This window comes from Octopus bimaculoides, chromosome 8 (assembly GCF_046866305.1).
Source record: "Octopus bimaculoides isolate indiv1 chromosome 8, ASM4686630v1, whole genome shotgun sequence".
Classification (NCBI taxonomy): Eukaryota; Metazoa; Mollusca; class Cephalopoda; order Octopoda; family Octopodidae; genus Octopus; species Octopus bimaculoides.
The window spans coordinates 56,132,022-56,149,491 of record NC_142935.1 but is presented as its reverse complement, the minus strand read 5'-3'; the positions used below and the strand labels follow the sequence as shown (position 1 = coordinate 56,149,491).

Below are 17,470 nucleotides of genomic sequence, written 5' to 3'. Positions count from 1 at the left end.
ATATATGTATGTGTGTGTGTATGTTTGTGTGTCTGTGTTTGTCTCTCCAACATTGCTTGACAATTGATGCTGGTGTGTTTACGTCTCCGTAATTTAGCGGTTCGGCAAAAGAGACCGATAGAATAAGTACTAGGCTTACAAAGTCCTGGGGTCGATTTGCTCGACTAAAGGCGGTGCTCCAGCATGACCACAGTCAAATGACTGAAACAAGTAAAAGAGTAAAAGAGTATATGTATGTGAATATGTGTGAGCTTGTCTCTGTGTTTGTCCCCCTACCACTGCTGGAAACCAGTGTTGGCTTGTTTACATCCCTCTAACTTAATAGTTTGGCAAAAAAAGACCAAAAGTTCCAGACTTAAAATAAGTACTGAGGATGATTTGTTCAACTAAAACCCTTCAAGGCAGTGCCCCAGCATGACCACAACCCAGTGACTGAAACAAGCGAAAGATAAAAATAAAAATTAAATCCACCCTATTTGGTAAAGTAAACAAAATTATTTAGTTAAAATTTTACCTACCTCTGTTTCACATTTCCTGTGACAAATAATGTGACAATCTACAAAAAAGATATGGAAAAAGAATGGATGAGAAAGGATTTAGAAAAAATATTCACTGAAGGAAAATTATACAAAATATCTGCTTTGCACGTGTTTTTATCAATGTTTTTCTAAACCAGAAAATATCTCACATGTACAGGATTTGTTCAGTATCACTGGACAGCTAGACACATAACACTTTTATGCCTTTATACAAGAATACAGTAATTGAATAAATAGATATGAATTAAGAAATATGAACAACTGAAATGGTTTACAAAAATAGTTCAGTTTGGTTACTCAGACTAATTCATAACTGTGTATCTAAACAAACTGCTTCATACTCATTGTAACCTATAAGCACTTTTCTCCATTTCTCCCAGGTCTCAGGGATCCTGCCAAAAAGTTATGAGCACTAAAAAGAAAAGACTTAATTAGCACTGGAAATATGGTCAGTAATAATTAATTAGTAATAGTTTGAGAGAGAGAGAAGGAAGTTGAGTAATATGAGGAACTGTTGCGATTCACCTACCTCTCAGTGTTGACTGTCCAACTGGGTTATATCTGAGATGAACCTTACCTGTCTAACCTATCACTAGAACCTACAGTAAATTCCCTTTCTCACTCACATGTCTACATGCATCATTCTGCTCCTACTACCCAAGGCCAAAAAACACTCACGCTGGTCCTACTTCCAAGCACTTAAAGTCACTCACACTTCCTCTTCCAGTAGGGTCCCTCAACCATTGACATTACTGACCCTTTCCTCCAGGTTCACTGCATCTCCACAAGATGGTTAGAAAATTGCTGCATATGTAAACAACAAAAGGGTTTCTCTCTTTCTACAGAAAAAAAGGTAGTATGTGGCATACATCATAAGGTGGTGAGCTGGGAATAATGCTTAGTAGTGTTTCATCTATTTTTATATTCTGAGTTCAAATTCAACCGAGGTTTACTTCACATTTCCTTCTTTTTGGATCAATAAAATGAGTACCAGTTGAGCACTGGGGTTGATATAATTGATTTATCACCTTTCCTGAATTTGCTGGCCTTGTGCCAAAATCTGAAACCAGTATGAGGCATACATGAGTAATATAATACAGTATGGTTTTCAACCAGAAGGAAATTAAGTGAAGGATCAAGGGTCATGGTCCTATGTCATCTCCTTTTATGAGGATTAGCTTCTTGAGAACAGTCTTTACCATTTCATCTTCTGACTTGCTTAGCCTGTCTCTTCTACTTTGGACACACAGGGCACCCTTTTTATACAGCTGCTATTCATCACATGTCAATATATCACCATAACCATCATCATCATAACCATGATGATGATGATGATGATGATGATGATGATGATCATGATCATCATCATCATCATCATCGTTGTCGTTGTCATTGTCATCATCATCATTTTAACATTCACATTTGAATGTCTGCATGGGTCAGATAGAGATAGATTTTTCTACAACCTGATGCTCTTCCTGTCACCAATCTTCATCTGCTTCCAACCAAGGTAATATTTCCTTGTTCTTAGACATACTTTTGCAAAATTGCAAAATATTGGAAATGAATGACACTGTTTGTATGACAGCTACACTCATTTACAGCAGTCGTGCAGTGTCAAGACAAGGAGACACCAGCATACGTACACTCACATACATATATAACATGTATACACACATGCATATAAATGTGTGTGTATGCAGGAAAGTGTATGGCTTAAGGATGTTGGGCTCATGATTGTAGGGTTTGGGGTTTGGTTTTTGAAGCAGGCAGCATGTTGTATGTACTCTTGAGCAAGACACTTCATCTCACATTGTTCCAATCTAATCGGTTGAAATGAAAAGAGGGCCGCACCAGGTGAGTGCTGGCGTAGCATTCTTTCCTTCTGGCTGTCATGTTTTGGATGATCTGCTGGATCAGGGATCAGAGGGCTCACTGGGTGGTTATGACTCCTTGTGGACAACATGGGCTCCTAAAACAATTAGTTAAAGCATGGTACATACTGCCAAGTTACATTTGCTTGTGAGTGAAAGCTGTGATTGTATCATCATCATCATCATCATCATCATCATCATCATCATCATCATCATCATCATCATCATCATCACCATCATTATCACCACCACCACCACCACCACCACCACCACCATCATCATCATCATCATCATCATCATCATCATTTAATGTCCATTTTCCATGCTGGCATGGATTGGACACTTTGACTGGAGCTGGTAAGGCCAAGGGCTGCACCAAGCACCATTGTCTGTTCTGGCATGGTTTCTATAGCTGCATACTCTTCCTAATGCTGACTACTTTACAAAGTGTACTGAGTGCTTTTAAAGTGGCACCAGCATGTGTGCTTTTTTATTATGTGGCACAGTACCAGTGCTTTTCATGTGGCACCTATTATCAAAGCTAACTATTTTTCCATTACTTTGAATTTCTTCCCATATAGGCTGTCAACAGATGGTATATGAACAAACAAATGGCTTAAATGCTTTTAAAACATTTCTTTATTGATATACCATCTGATGATTGCCTCTTTGGCAATAAAATTGAAGTAATGGAGAATTTGCTGACATTAACAAGAAGAATATATTTTCATTGTTTGACACATTTGAGTACTCTGTACCTTGTTCAAGTTTCTACTTGGAAATTTGTGTGCTTGTGTGTGTGTGTGTGTGTGTGTGTGTTTGTTTGAGCGTGTGTATGTCTGTGTGTGTGCGTATGTGTGTGCATGTGCGCATCTGTGTGTGTGTGCATGAGTGAGTGAGTGAGTGAGTGCGTGTGTATGTATTTGTGTGTGTGTGTGTGTGTATGTGTGTGTGTGTGTGTGTGTGTGTGTGTGTGTACGTCTATGCTTGTGTTTCCCTCAATTTCAGTTGACCTGACATTTAAACAGTTTTCTTATGCTAAAAACTGTTCTTTCTCTCTCACATCATACACATGCACACACACACACACATGTACACAGCACACACACACACACACATATGCACACACACACACACACATATGCACACACATTTACCTCAAATAGGTGAGGGATCTGCTAGAAAACAAGGTTGAAAACCACTTCCCCCACCCAATTGTCTATCCATATTTTTACCTGCCCTTACTGATTAATTTCTATATTAACCTTTGTGTCTGAACTGGTGGTGGTCGCTGAGGGAGTGGGTAGCATTCACTCCACCCTGCTCTGCTCCTTTTCTCTTCAAAGAACTTAAAGTGATAACAGTATAAAGCCCTCCTGTTGGGTGGGGTTAGTGAAAAGAAAAAAAAGGACCCCCATTTCTCATAAGCAGACAGGTTCAAAAGTTCACTATTCTGAATGGAAAATCCTTTCACAAATATCAGAGATATTTCTGTTTGTTTTCCTTTCTTAATTCTTTACTTATTGATAACCAATTTTTGAGAGAGAACAAAACTATTACTTATTAAATACTATTAGCTTCATTAGTTCAGTTTCATTGGTAAGATATGTTAGTTTCATAAGTGGATTGCATCACTAGTGTAGCTAGAGTGTGTGCCACCCAGGGCAGCCCTTCTGTTTGTCACCTCCGGACCCCACAATAAAACATATATTGCCTACAGCAGACCCAAAAGTGCCATGTGGAGCGGATAACCCCTACCAAATCCCACCTAACTACACTTGTGGATGGCATACTTTTCAGGAATTCTCTCATTAAATTATTAGGTTAACATCCAATCCCTCTAATTATAAATTCACTCACTATTGAGCTATATTTTCTTCCAGCAATCTTCATTGAGAAACTTGTTATCATAAACTGTTTTAGTGGCAACAATTTTTGGCACGAGAGAGAGAGAGAGAGAGAGAGAGAGAGAGAGAGAGAGAGAGAGAGAGAGAGAGAGAGAGAGATATTATAATTTATTGATTGAACACAACTGACATCATCACTTTCCTTCTCATACACATAAAGAGAAGCAGAGGGAGAGAAGAGGGGAGAGAGGGAAGAAGAAAACAAGAGAAACTTTGAAACATCTTAAGTTAAATAAGTCAGTGTCAAATCAGTGATGCCAAATAGGCAGGGCCAATATGCCTCATACCATATACAAAGGTTACTTACCTACGCAGGAACTACCTTGGTTCCATATTATTTTTTTACACACAAGGCATTGGTGAGGTTGGACTACACGATGGGGCTGGAAGTTATGGACGATACATGTCTCCTCTGCATCTTGAGGCTGAAGTAGACAGAGAAAAAGGTATTAGCTTACATACAGTCAATGCTAAATATTGGGTTTGTACATACACACACAAACATTTTTTTACTCTCAGAATTGCTGAAGCACAGAATAAAGTACTAGCATCACTTGTTAGCTGTCAGGACACTGTGTCCTTCAAAACTTCCATATTTCCCAAAATTCACCAATAGTACACTTAATGTTCATTCCCTACACTTTTTTCTAGTGACTCATTCACTGTTCTCTTCCTGTGCATATTCTATGTACTGTTCTATTATTATTATTATTATTATTATTATTATTATTATTATTATTATTATGATTTTCGAGCGAGATTGTTGCCAGTGCCCCTGGACTGGCTCTTGTGCTGGTGGCACATAAAATACACCATTTTGAGCGTGGCCGTTGCCAGTACCGCCTGACTGGCCTTCGTGCGGGTGACACGTAAAAGCACCCACTACACTCTCTGAGTGGTTGGCGTTAGGAAGGGCATCCAGCTGTAGAAACTCTGCCAAATCAGATTAGAGCCTGGTGTAGCCATCTGGTTTCACCAGTCCTCAGTCAAATCGTCCAACCCATGCTAGCATGGAAAGCGGACGTTAAACGATGATGATGATGATGATGTTCGTGCACTTTTGGTTACTTTTTCTGATGTGCCCTGTATACAATGAGCGCTGTACACAATGTACTCCTGAGCACTGTATACAATGAGTTCATTTCCATTATTATTATTTACACTGAGGAACAGACAAATAGTTGCTAGATGCCTGTACATACATGTTTATTTTTATATAATGGATGAGAACAAATCAGAAAAAGGCATATGATAGATACAAACAATAAGTGCTCAGAGTGGACTAGATACCTAAGATCCAATGTCAATCAAAGGGAGATGGAATTCATGCAACCAAGTGTTGGGTAAAGGTAATGTACCAGTGGAGCTGATGAAAGTAAGATAAAATAAAAGATGGATAGGCAGTTGTTATTGGCATCAAAGCATTTATGAAATAGCTTTATAAAAGTGAGTCTAAAAATATATAAATTAAGAAGAAAAATAAGAGAATCAGGAATGCAAGAATTCAGAGTAATTCTTCATAGATATGCATAGATCCTGAGAATTCATACCCTAATGTGCAGGCATGGTTTTGTGGTAAGAAGCTTGCTTCCCAACCACATGGTTATAGGTTCAGTCCCACTGCATAGCACCTTGGACAAGTGTCTTCTACTCTAACCTTGGGCTGACCAAAGTTTTGTGAGTGAATTTGCTAGATGGAAACTGAAAGAAGCCAGCTGTGTGTGTATGTGTGTGTGTGTGTGTGTGTGCCTGTTTGCCTTGAGTGGCTTTCATAGATTAGGAGGCCTAGTACTGGGTGACATTTGTTGGATAGGTTGAGTTGTTGGATAGGGAAGGTGTAATGCTGTATTTGTGTCCCGTTGATATGTGTAATAAGCACTTGCTGCAGATCTACTACTCAGATACAAGTTAACACTGACAACAATATGTGAAATGACTGTCAAATGCTGATATTGAAGAATACTGTGTTGTTTGTCATAAACCCATTGAGAGATGATGTCAAGTAGTGATAAAAGAAAGTGAACATACTTAAGAAACCAAACAAAGTGAGGGCAGGTGATTTACTTTTGAAGTGCATACATTTTACAGAGGCATTCTAAGGGTCACTTATAGAGGTAATTATCATAAAAGGAAAAATTTTAAAGCTGATGACGATCTGGAAATGTGGAGAAAGTGGAAATGTTGTGGGTCAGAATACAAATAGAAAACAAAAAGCAATTATTCCAAACTCCCACATCATGTAATATGTCTTTAACCTTTTGATATCATTCTGTCTGAAACTGTCCTTCGTTCTATGACACAAACTTCCAGCTTTAGTGATTTAACTGTTTGGTATTTAGATTATTCTTTCAAATGTACTGCTTATTTAATCATAAATTATCTTATAACTTTGAGATTTCAACAATGTAATAGATTGTTTTTAGAATGATATTGTACAGTAGGCACGAGAGACTAGATCTAGCCAGTTTGAATATAAAACAGGTAGAATATTTTGGCTGGAGAAGAATTAAATGCTAAAGAATCAAATTATTCCTTTAACTGAGGAAATCAGATACATCCACTCAAAATTTCATTACCCTTAACTGTGGAGAGCAATTTTATATTCCAGCCTAGCTTTTGTTGAAAAATGTCATGTTTGAATCTATTTTCTGTTGAGATATGTCAAGTTTATTCTGGCAACATGACTTGCAGAAAATACCAATTCTATTTTTGGGTAGATATTTTACATCATAACTGGAATAACAATGAAACTTAATTTCACAGGGAAAGGGTTAAAACTTTGCATCAAATTTCATGTTGATTTGCATTCCAAACATTGATTTAATAATGACAAAGTTATTTTACTAAACTCTTTATTATTTTCAAAATTAAATTAAATCAAAGGCAACAGTATATTGCAACAGACATTTGGTAACAACACAAACTTATAAATCCAGATAAAAAGATAACGTCTATGAAAAGAAGGAAGTATATGCATGTGTGTGTGAGAGAAAGAGAGAGAGAGAGAGAAAGAGAAAGAGAGAGAGAGAGAGAGAGAGAGAGAGAGAGAGAGGGAGAGAGAGAGAGAGAGAGAGATGAGAGAGAGAGAGAGAGAGAGAGAGAGAGAGAGAGAGAGAGAGAGAGTGTGTAAGTAGATAGTTAGGAGTTTGTTTCATCACATGTGTATTGCCAAAAGGAATGGAGATTATCTTGAGTTTTTCATCTTGGAAAAGACATTTCATTGAAACAGAGCAAAGACACCAAGTAAAAATTTTTAGGCTTTGTTTTGTAATCTCGCAAATGCAAACAGAAACCATTCTTTGATGCTTTTACTGGTGTGTGTCTCCTTATTTGTCCCCTCTGTGTGTAGCCCCTTGGGCAGTAAAGAAATAAGAAACGTTAGCACACCGGGTGAAATGCTTAGCCGTATTTTGTCTGTCTTTACGTTTTGAGTTCAAATTCCATCACGGTCGACTTTGTCTGTCATCCTTTCTGGGTTGATAAATTAAGCATCAGTTGCATACTGGGGTTGATCTAATCAACTGATACCCTCCCTAAAAGTTTTGGGCCTTGTGCCTAGAGCAGAAAAGATTCTTATCACATGTCTGCAACACTGGAGCTGTGACCTCACAATGCGAAGAAGTAGTGGCTCAACCCATAATGACTCTTTGATCTCTGAGTTACATGCCCTGTAAAGTAACATTATTCCAGAGGTCTTACTGAGGAACCCCTTCTTGGCCACTTGTATTTGTGATCGTAATCTTTTGGTCATTACCCAACATTCATCAGTGACCACAGGTAAGGGTAGGCAGTAAAACTGAATTTATATTTATATCGGACCTGCAAATGGTATCTCTCGTAGATATAAGAGATACAAGGAGGTGCTGAAATGTTCCTAGCTTTGGATAAAAGAAAACAGAGATGGATCAGTAAATTCCCCTCTCAAATTCAGTCCTTCAGTTTTCCTAAGCCTTGTAAGTAGTCCTTCAGTTTTTCTAAGCCCTGTAAAAGAACATGGAAGGTCGGGTCCCCAACCAGGCCTTTTGTGATACCCTTAAAACCAGGAACTTTTCAGCAAGCCCTTGTATAATAGAGATTGTCAAGGGCTGGTGTTTAATTTAAATTCAAATGTGTGAATTTAGCAAGACACAAATGTCACACTAGATAAGACGCTAGTCTATTACAGGTAACATTCCCAGGTGATCCGTTATACCTTCTCAACATTTAAGTGAACTGGGACAACATGAAGTCAAGTGTTCTACCTAAATACACAACAAAATGCTTGCATCTAGTTTATTGGGCAAATAGTTCAATGTTTTATTCACTTAGCCATCTCACCTATAGACATAAGTATAAAGTCTAAAGAGGATGTGGGGGGGAGTAAGGCTGTGTGATATTTATTCTCAAGCATATTAAAAGTGTAAGTACAGTTTAAGTGGAATAGATGATACAACTGAGAACAGACAGAGCTCTTCACACCACACACACACACACACACACACACATACAGTCACACACACGCATGCGCATGTGCACACACACACACACACACACACACACACACACACATACACGCACACACATTCACACACGCACATGCATACAAATACAAATATTTTTTTCCCTCAATGCCAACAATAAACATTCTTGTATATTTACTTAGTAACTTGATAACTAGTACTTTAGTAAATTATGGTAAGGAATTCCAGAAAGAGTGAAACATGTCCAGAGCTGTCTTATAGTTCTAGCTGAGGAGAAAACAAAAATAACATCAGACATTGATTTATATTTTTATTTAATTCCTCAAGGTGGTGCCCCAGCATGGCCAATGACTGAAACAAGCAAATTATAAAAGATTTATGTGTATGTGTGTGTATATATATTCATCATCATCATCATCATCATCATCATCATCATCATCATCATCATCATCATCATCATCATCATCATCATCATCATCATCATCATCATCATTTAATGTCTGTTGTCCATGTTGGCATGGGTTGGATGGCTTGACTGGGCTGACACATTGGAAGGCTGCACCAGGATCCTTTCTAACTTTGCATGGTTTTCTATGGCTGGATGCCCTTCTTAATGCTAACCACTCTGAGAGTTTAATGGGTTCTTTTACGTGCCACCGGAACGGGTGCCATTTACGTGATAATGGTATCTGCCACAACTGCGATTTTGCTTAACTTGATGGGTCTTCTTCTCAAGGGGTCTATATATATAATTGAGAGATATTGGTATCCAGAAAACCCAAGATGGCAAGTAAGTAATATCGGTTTATTTAACACACACACACACACATCTTTCATTTTATACTTGTTCAGTCATTAAACTTCAGCCATACTGGGACACCGGCTGGAAGAATTTTTAGTCAAACAAATCGATCCCAGTACTCATTTTTTTAAAGCCTAATATTTAGTGTTGAAAAGTTCCTGACTTTGGGTAAGAGAAAATACAGGAGGATCAGTTAATTATGATTTTATTCAACATATTCCCCTTTCAGATTCACACACTTATTGCTGCAGTCCTTCAGTTTCTCTAAGCCCAGTGAAACAACCTGGAAGGTTAGGCTTCCAACCAGGCTTTTCACAATACCCTTAAAGCCAAGAACATTTTAGCACCCTCTCATATATATATATATATATATACTAGTGGCACGTGAAAAAACATTCGAGCGAGGTGATTGCTAGTGCTGCTGGACTGGCTCCTGTGCAGGTGGCACGTAAAAAACACCATTTGAGCATGGCCGTTGCCAGTACCGCCTGACTGGCCCTCATGCCGGTGGCATGTAAAAGCACCCACTACACTCTCAGAGTGGTTGGCGTTAGGAAGGGTATCCAGCTGTAGAAATTCTGCCAGATCAGATTGGAGCCTGGTGCAGCCATCTGGTTTGCCAGTCCTCAGTCAAATTGTCCAACCCATTCTAGCATGGAAAGCGGAGATTAAACGAAGATGGTGATGATGATATATATGTGAAAAGGTTGAGTTCGATTTCATCCTTTACTCTGGAGGGTTCCAAAGGAGCGATTTCTAACAAAGATTCTTCATATTTTGTTGGTAGCTTACCGAGTTTTAGTTTTTTCACAACTAGACTCGACAACACTTTTTTTAGTATGCTCTTGGTCTTTCATAAGGGTAAAATATGTATATCCAAATATGTTATTTGCTACTTCCTCCATCAAGTCTTCTGTAACAATAATAATAATCTTTTGATGCATTCTTTTTTTGTACTGAGGAGAACAGTAATATGTAATTAATCTAATTTAATTTAATTAATTTTTAATTATTCTACCATGTTATTTACATGTTAATATTGCTGTCTGAAACGATTGTATGCATGTATAAAAATTCTTTTTTAAATTCTAACATCTTCTCTTCTTGTTGAGTTTCTATGGGATACCTTTCCGTAAATTCTCATCACATACCATATACATACATATATATAAATAAATATATATATATATATATATATATATATATATATATATATATATGTATGTCTATACACGCACACAAATATATGTGTGCAAATATTTTCCTGTTTGTATATAACACTAAAAACCTCTATACATAAATACATATTTACAGAGTATATAATAAATGTTTGAAATCAAACTTTTACCTTCCTCAGCAGACTAATACTCACAAACTGCTACCCCAAACCATCCATGTAATCCATGTTAAGTTTTTCATAAGCCAAGTGAGACCATAACCTGTGGCCTATGCCAGTGGTGTAACCAGTCCACTTATGCATACCTTTCCTTCATTGGACACTAAACTCTGCTTGTGAAGACCTGTTGAGGCAAGTGAAATCGAAATCGAAATCAAATTCGATGATAGCACCATATGACTGGCATCCGTGCTAGTGGAGCGCTAAGAGCACCATCCAAGTGTGATCGTTGCCAGTACCACCTGACTAGCCCTCATGCCAGTGACATGTAAAAGCACCCACTACACTCTTGGAGTGGTTAGCATTAGGAAGGGCATCTAGCTGTAGAAACTCTGCCAGATCAGATTGGAGCCTGGTGCAGCCATCTGGCTCACCAGTCCCCAGTCAAACCGTCCAACACATGGCAGCAACAACAGCAGCAGCAGCAGCAGCAGCAGCACCACCACCACCACCACCACCAACAACAACAACAACAGCCGCAGCAGCAACAGCAGCACCAACAACAACAACAGCCGCAGCAGCAACAGCAGCACCAACAACAACTGTTAATCAACCAAGTTATCTTTAATTCTGATCGTAGATATCTTTCTTTCCATAGTGTCGTCACACTAGCCTTTATACATAATCCTAAAATTAATGTTATGTTAAGCTTGGAGGGATTTCTAGGCAAAACTGTCAGAAACGGGGCATAACGTAACCCAGATAAAAATATAGTATTTGACTGCGTTTTCTTTTCTCTTTTTCTTTCTCTTTATTCTTTAATTGTTTCAATCATTGGACTGCAGCAATTCTAGCGCACCACCTTGAAGGGTGTAGTTGAAAAGAAAAACAAAAAAATACCAAAAAAAAACAAAACAAAACAAGCCAATCCCAATATTTTTTAAAGTCATTTTGTTTCTTTTGCCAAACCTCTAAGTTACTTGGATGTCAACAAACCAACACTGGTTGTCAAGCGGGATGGGTGAACAAACACAAACACGGTGGTGCTTCAGCATGACCGCAGCCACTAGGCTGAAACCCATAAATAAATAAATACACACAAACGCACGCACGCACACACATACATACACCCACATACATAATACACACATACATACAATAGGATTCTATAGAGTTTCTGCCTAACGAATTCATTCACAAAGCACTGATCAATTTGACTCGATAGTGAGAGTTACTTGCTCAAGGTGCTGTGCAGTGGGATTGAACCGGGAACCACTTGGTTACAAAGCGAGCTTGTAAACCCCACAGCTGTAGTGTTCTCCCGACTCCCGCGACAAGAAGATGTATTGAATACAGGGATCCAGTTGGAACAGTCAGTAGTTCACTGTAATGTTGACAAGGTGTCAATGCATTCGACTTTTGGAAGTTTGTATTTTGTTCAGATATAGCTGTTGTAACTTTGTCCTGTCTATCGACAGTAGAGAAAGAGATCCCCTATCAAACATGTCTTTTGACATCAACCATCGACAGGGAGAGTATAAATGAATAAATATTAATTCTTTTATAGATGTATTTTATGTTAATCAAAAATAAAACGCAAGTTACAAGTTAATTATTGCGAGTTACTTGCCCTCGAAATATCGTGAATATTTGTAGAATTTAATTAATCTTTTGAATTTCCTTCTATTACTCTCTCTCGTACATTCACAAACATGCAAACTTCTAATGTAACACAATGGAAGGAAAATATAGCTCTTTAATAAACACATAGAAATCTGTTTTCTTTTTTAAAAAAAGTATAAAATGTAACGATTTTTATCTCCTATAAAAAAATTTTTTTTAAATTGATAAGGGAAGTAACTTTCTTGTAGAAGTTGTTCCCCTTTAATCATCAATTTTTAACGTTTTATTTTTTTAATTCTTTTTTTTTTTTACGTGTTTCAGTCATTTGACTGTGGCCATGCTGGAGCACCGCCTTTAGTCGAGCAAATCGACCCCAGGACTTATTCTTTGTAAGCCTAGTACTTATTCTATCGGTCACTTTTTGCCGAACCGCTAAGTTACGGGGACGTGAACACACCAGCATCGGTTGTCAAGCGATGTTGAGGGGACAAACACAGACACACACACCACATACACATATATATATACATATATACGATGGGCTTCTTTCAGTTTCCGTCTACCAAATCCACTCACAAGGCTTTGGTCAGCCCGAGGCTATAGTAGAAGACACTTGCCCAAGGTGCCACGCAGTGGGATTGAACCTGGAACCATGTGGTTCGTAAGCAAGCTACTTACCACACAGCCACTCGTTTATTTTTTGCAAATTGTTCCAAGATTTAGTGCAGGAAACAGGTGTTCTCTTTTGCATACGATAATAATTTTATTAAGGGATATTTAGGTTAAATTGCAGTTGGTTGAGGTAATATCAATATTACGACTAATAACAATCTTATTTTAACTTAATTATAATTGTTTTGAGAGTTAGTGATAAGTTAATATCATTCCCTGTATAACACTGGTACTGTATAGACTACGAAAAGATGAAAGGTAAAGTTGACTTTAGTGGAATTTGAATTTAAACATAAAAAAAAAACCAAAGATTCAGAGCAGTGCATGCTATCAAAGTGACACTGGGGTAAAATATACAAAGCCCAGTATACCCATCTTGACTACCAGTCTGATAAGGGTACACCAGACACATGCATCACAACCATATGTGTGTGACATGGTAATCTCATATCAAGATAAACAGTGCATGACCTTGCAGGTGGGGCCCAGTTAGAATTTTCTTCTGGTCGAGTAGCCCATCCTGCTCAAAAGGTCCATGAATAAGGGTTGTTTAAGGATGTTTAATGAAACACCCATGTTTCCAAAAGTGAATTATTCAAACTCCAAAGAATTCCTCTCAACACATGGCTATGATGCTCCCCCACTACTCTGCTCATGACCAGAGATGCACATATCGTCAGCCACTAAGGGACATGCTCAACTGGTTAAGGTTAAACAACTGACAAGCAAATCTGTGGTATTGAGCAGAATATTTGCTGTAGCCCATCTTTTATACCAAGACAAAACAATGTACATGATAACACTTCCAATCAGTTGAGAAGCCATGAGAGCCAGTGCATTATTATTGTTGTTGTTGTTGTTATTGTTATTATTATTATTATTATTATTATTATTATTATTCATAGTCAGCGTTTCTTGCACAGGCATAAGGACAGATATTTTGGGACGGTCGGGTAGTCAATACTTCCAACTCTCAGTACTTCACTGGTATTTATTTTATGAACCTTGAAAGAACGAAAAGCAAAGTTGATATTACTGGAATTTGAACTCAAAATGTAAAGAGTGGCATAGACATGAGGAACCACCAAAATTTTGGGAAGGTAGGGGTAGTTGATACCATTGACCCCACCAGCACTTCACTTTTATCAATTACGAAAAAAAATATGAAAGGCAAATTTAACAATAGCGGGATTTGAACTCAAAATGTAAAGAACTGGAAGAAATACTGCAGGACATTTTGTCCAAAACTCTAATGATTCTGCCAATATACAATGATATACTTCTCTTTGCCATGACATAAGACAAAATATCTAGGTTGGGAAGAAGTTTAATCTATTGAGTCAATTGAAGTAAATGCTTGGTACATTCTGATTGTTCTTGTAGAGACACAAAAGGTTCAGTCAGCCATGTTGGGATTTGAAATCAGAACATCAAAGAATGGAACTAATTACTGCTCTGCCATTTCTGCTTTAGGGCTTCTGAACATAGGTTTATTAATGGGAATTTGTAGTGGTGGCAGCAGCAGTCTCTTTTGTTGTGTGATTCTGATGTGGTATTGACTATGATGGTGGTTGTAGTGGTTTGATGTCAAATGTCTGTAATATTGGATAAATTTAATTGTCATTGTTCTTCTTCAGCCTCAGGTTGGAACTGATCCAGTAGATAGCTATTCAAAACCCCCCACCATCCCCCCCTTTTTTATGAATACTGTACCGAAGCATATGCTACATCACGTGTCCTTTCAGAAGGTAAGGTATGGTTTAAGGGAAATATGACTGATGCTTCTAGAAGCCTTTTTTTTTTTATCAAATTGTGAAGTTAATTTGATGAAGATATCACTGAAAAAAATTCAATGAAGTTCATAGTAGTAATGGAAGTTGTTTTTTATAGAGAGATATAGGCGCTGGCATGGCTATGTGGTTAAGAAGTTTGCTTCCCGACTTTATGGTTTTGGGTTCAGTTCCACTTGGGTAAGTGTCTTTTGCAAGACACTTTGGTAAGTGTCCACTATAGTCTCAGGCTGACCAAAATCTTGAGAGTGGATTTGGTAGAAAAAAGTCGAAAAGAAGCCCATTGTATGTATATGTATGTGTGTGTGTGTATATGTGTATATATATATATATATATGTAGACATATGTGTGTGTGTATATATTTTATATATCTATATATATATATATATATATATATATATATATATATATATATATATATATATATATATATATATATATATATATATATATATATATATATTATTTCTTTACTACCCACAAGGGGCTACACACAGAGGGGACAAACAAGGACAGACAAACGGATTAGGTCGATTACATCGACCCCAGTGCGTAACTGATACTTATTTAATCGACCCCGAAAGGATGAAAGGCAAAATCGACCTCGGCGGAATTTGAACTCAGAATGTAGCGGCAGACGAAATACCGCTAAGCATTTCGCCCGGCGTGCTAACGTTTCTGCCAGCTCGCCGCCTTATATATATATGTATATATGTATGTATGCTTGTATATGTGTGTGTGTGTATATATATGTATCTATGTATGCATATATGTGTGTGTATGTGTGTGGGTGTTACTGTCTTCTTGTCTTGACATCAAGCGATAGTTGTAAGCAAATGTCATGCAAGCAGTACCCCTCGTTTCCAATCTTCCATGGAAACATGCCTGGCCTTGGGCAAATTTTACTTTACTTGGAAACAAATGGGAGGGTTGGCGACAGGAAGAGCATCTGCCACGTCAAATCCCGTCCAACCCATGCATGCATGGAAAATTGGATGTTAAAAAATAATGCCGACAATGATGATGATGTTGATGATGCTGATTATGATGATGATGATGATGATGATGATGATGACGGCAATGATGATGACAATGACAATGATGATGATGATGATGATGATGACAATAGTTGTAGGAGTTAGCATTGATGATGGAAGTATGTGTCTGTAGAGGCAGGTCCAAATATTTAAAAGAGTAGAAAGAAAGAAGCAAAAAAAAAAAACAATGACAGACAGACACACAGGCAGACATATAAGCAGGCCAGACCAATAGAGCAATGGTTACAGGAGGGTGGGTGGGTGTTAAGAAGAATATAAATATCAATACGAAGCAGAATTCTAAGCATCCTTAATCACTCAGTTTCACCAACTGTTAATGATAGAATAAATTAGCATTAATTAATGTCTTCATCCATCATTAATTACAATCAATCAATCAATTAATTAATTAGCTCTGATCAATCATAGTAGTTTTTAATGAAGTAAAAAAGAAGGGGAACAGATATGTTCAGTGAATTAATCAAGATGGGAATGGAACTCACAATCTGTTGATTTGGGTCAAAATATTCTGTTAATAACTGTAAATGTCTGTAGAAAATGGTTGACTCAACTCAGAGAACGTGACAGGAACATAATCAGAAATTAGCATTTCCTTAAACATCCTCCTTGTCTAATTAAATCTGACATCTCCACCCACCCAACCGCCTACTCAGTAATCATCATCATCATCATCCTTGTTGTCGTTGTCACACCACCACCACCACCACCACCACCATCATCATCATCATCAACATCATCATAATCACCGTCGTCATCGTCGTTGTCGTTGTCGTCGTCGTCATCATCATCACCATCATCATCACCATCATCGTCATCATCATTTAACATCCATCTTCCACACTGCCTTTGGTTGGACAATTTAACAGGAACTGGCAAGTCTAAGGACCATGTTAAGCTCTACTGTCTGTTTAGGTGTGGTTTCTTTTCTACAACTGGATGTCTTTCCCAAAGCCAACCATTTTACAGAGAGATAACAGGGTAATGCCATAGTAGGATGGTGAGACGTATTGCTAAGCTAAGAGAAGTAAAGCTAAGTTAGGAGGAATAAACAGGTAGAAGGAAGTGATACTTGAGAAGTCAGCAATTAGTGACAGGGAAACCAAAAGATAAGAATGAAAGATGACAGAACTGAACAATGAAGTAAAAAACGATAGAAAATGTAGAAAAAGGACAAAATGAAATATTAAAACAATTTTTAAATTAAAAGGTTCAAAATTTCCCCAAGACACCTGATGAAGGCTGGAGGGTATATCAGCCGAAACATTATGTTAACAACAAACAAGATGAGGATGAATATCCGTCAAATGTAAATAATGTAGATAGTGTACATAATTCCTCATCTCTTAAATATAGAACTGTTAAATATAAAACTACACTAAATTAAAAGATATCGGAGTAGCTGAGGTAG

General features: G+C 37.6%; 1 protein-coding gene across 3 annotated transcripts in view; it reads right to left on the bottom strand.

Moving 5' to 3' along the window:
* Positions 1 to 414: 414 nt before the first annotated feature.
* LOC149134414 (uncharacterized) overlaps positions 415 to 17,470 on the bottom strand; it is a 417,689-nt gene continuing 400,633 nt past the window's right edge. The window contains exons 2-3 of one of the 3 annotated variants that reach the window (XM_089356527.1): positions 4,628 to 4,745; positions 415 to 556 (exon numbers count right to left, since the gene is read on the bottom strand). In XM_089356527.1, the coding sequence (XP_089212653.1) occupies positions 495 to 556; positions 4,628 to 4,745 (180 nt within the window). In that variant the 3' untranslated portion in view covers positions 415 to 494. The remainder of the gene's footprint in view (positions 557 to 4,627; positions 4,746 to 17,470) is intronic. The other 2 variants (XM_089356529.1, XM_089356528.1) reach the window with 2 other exon arrangements.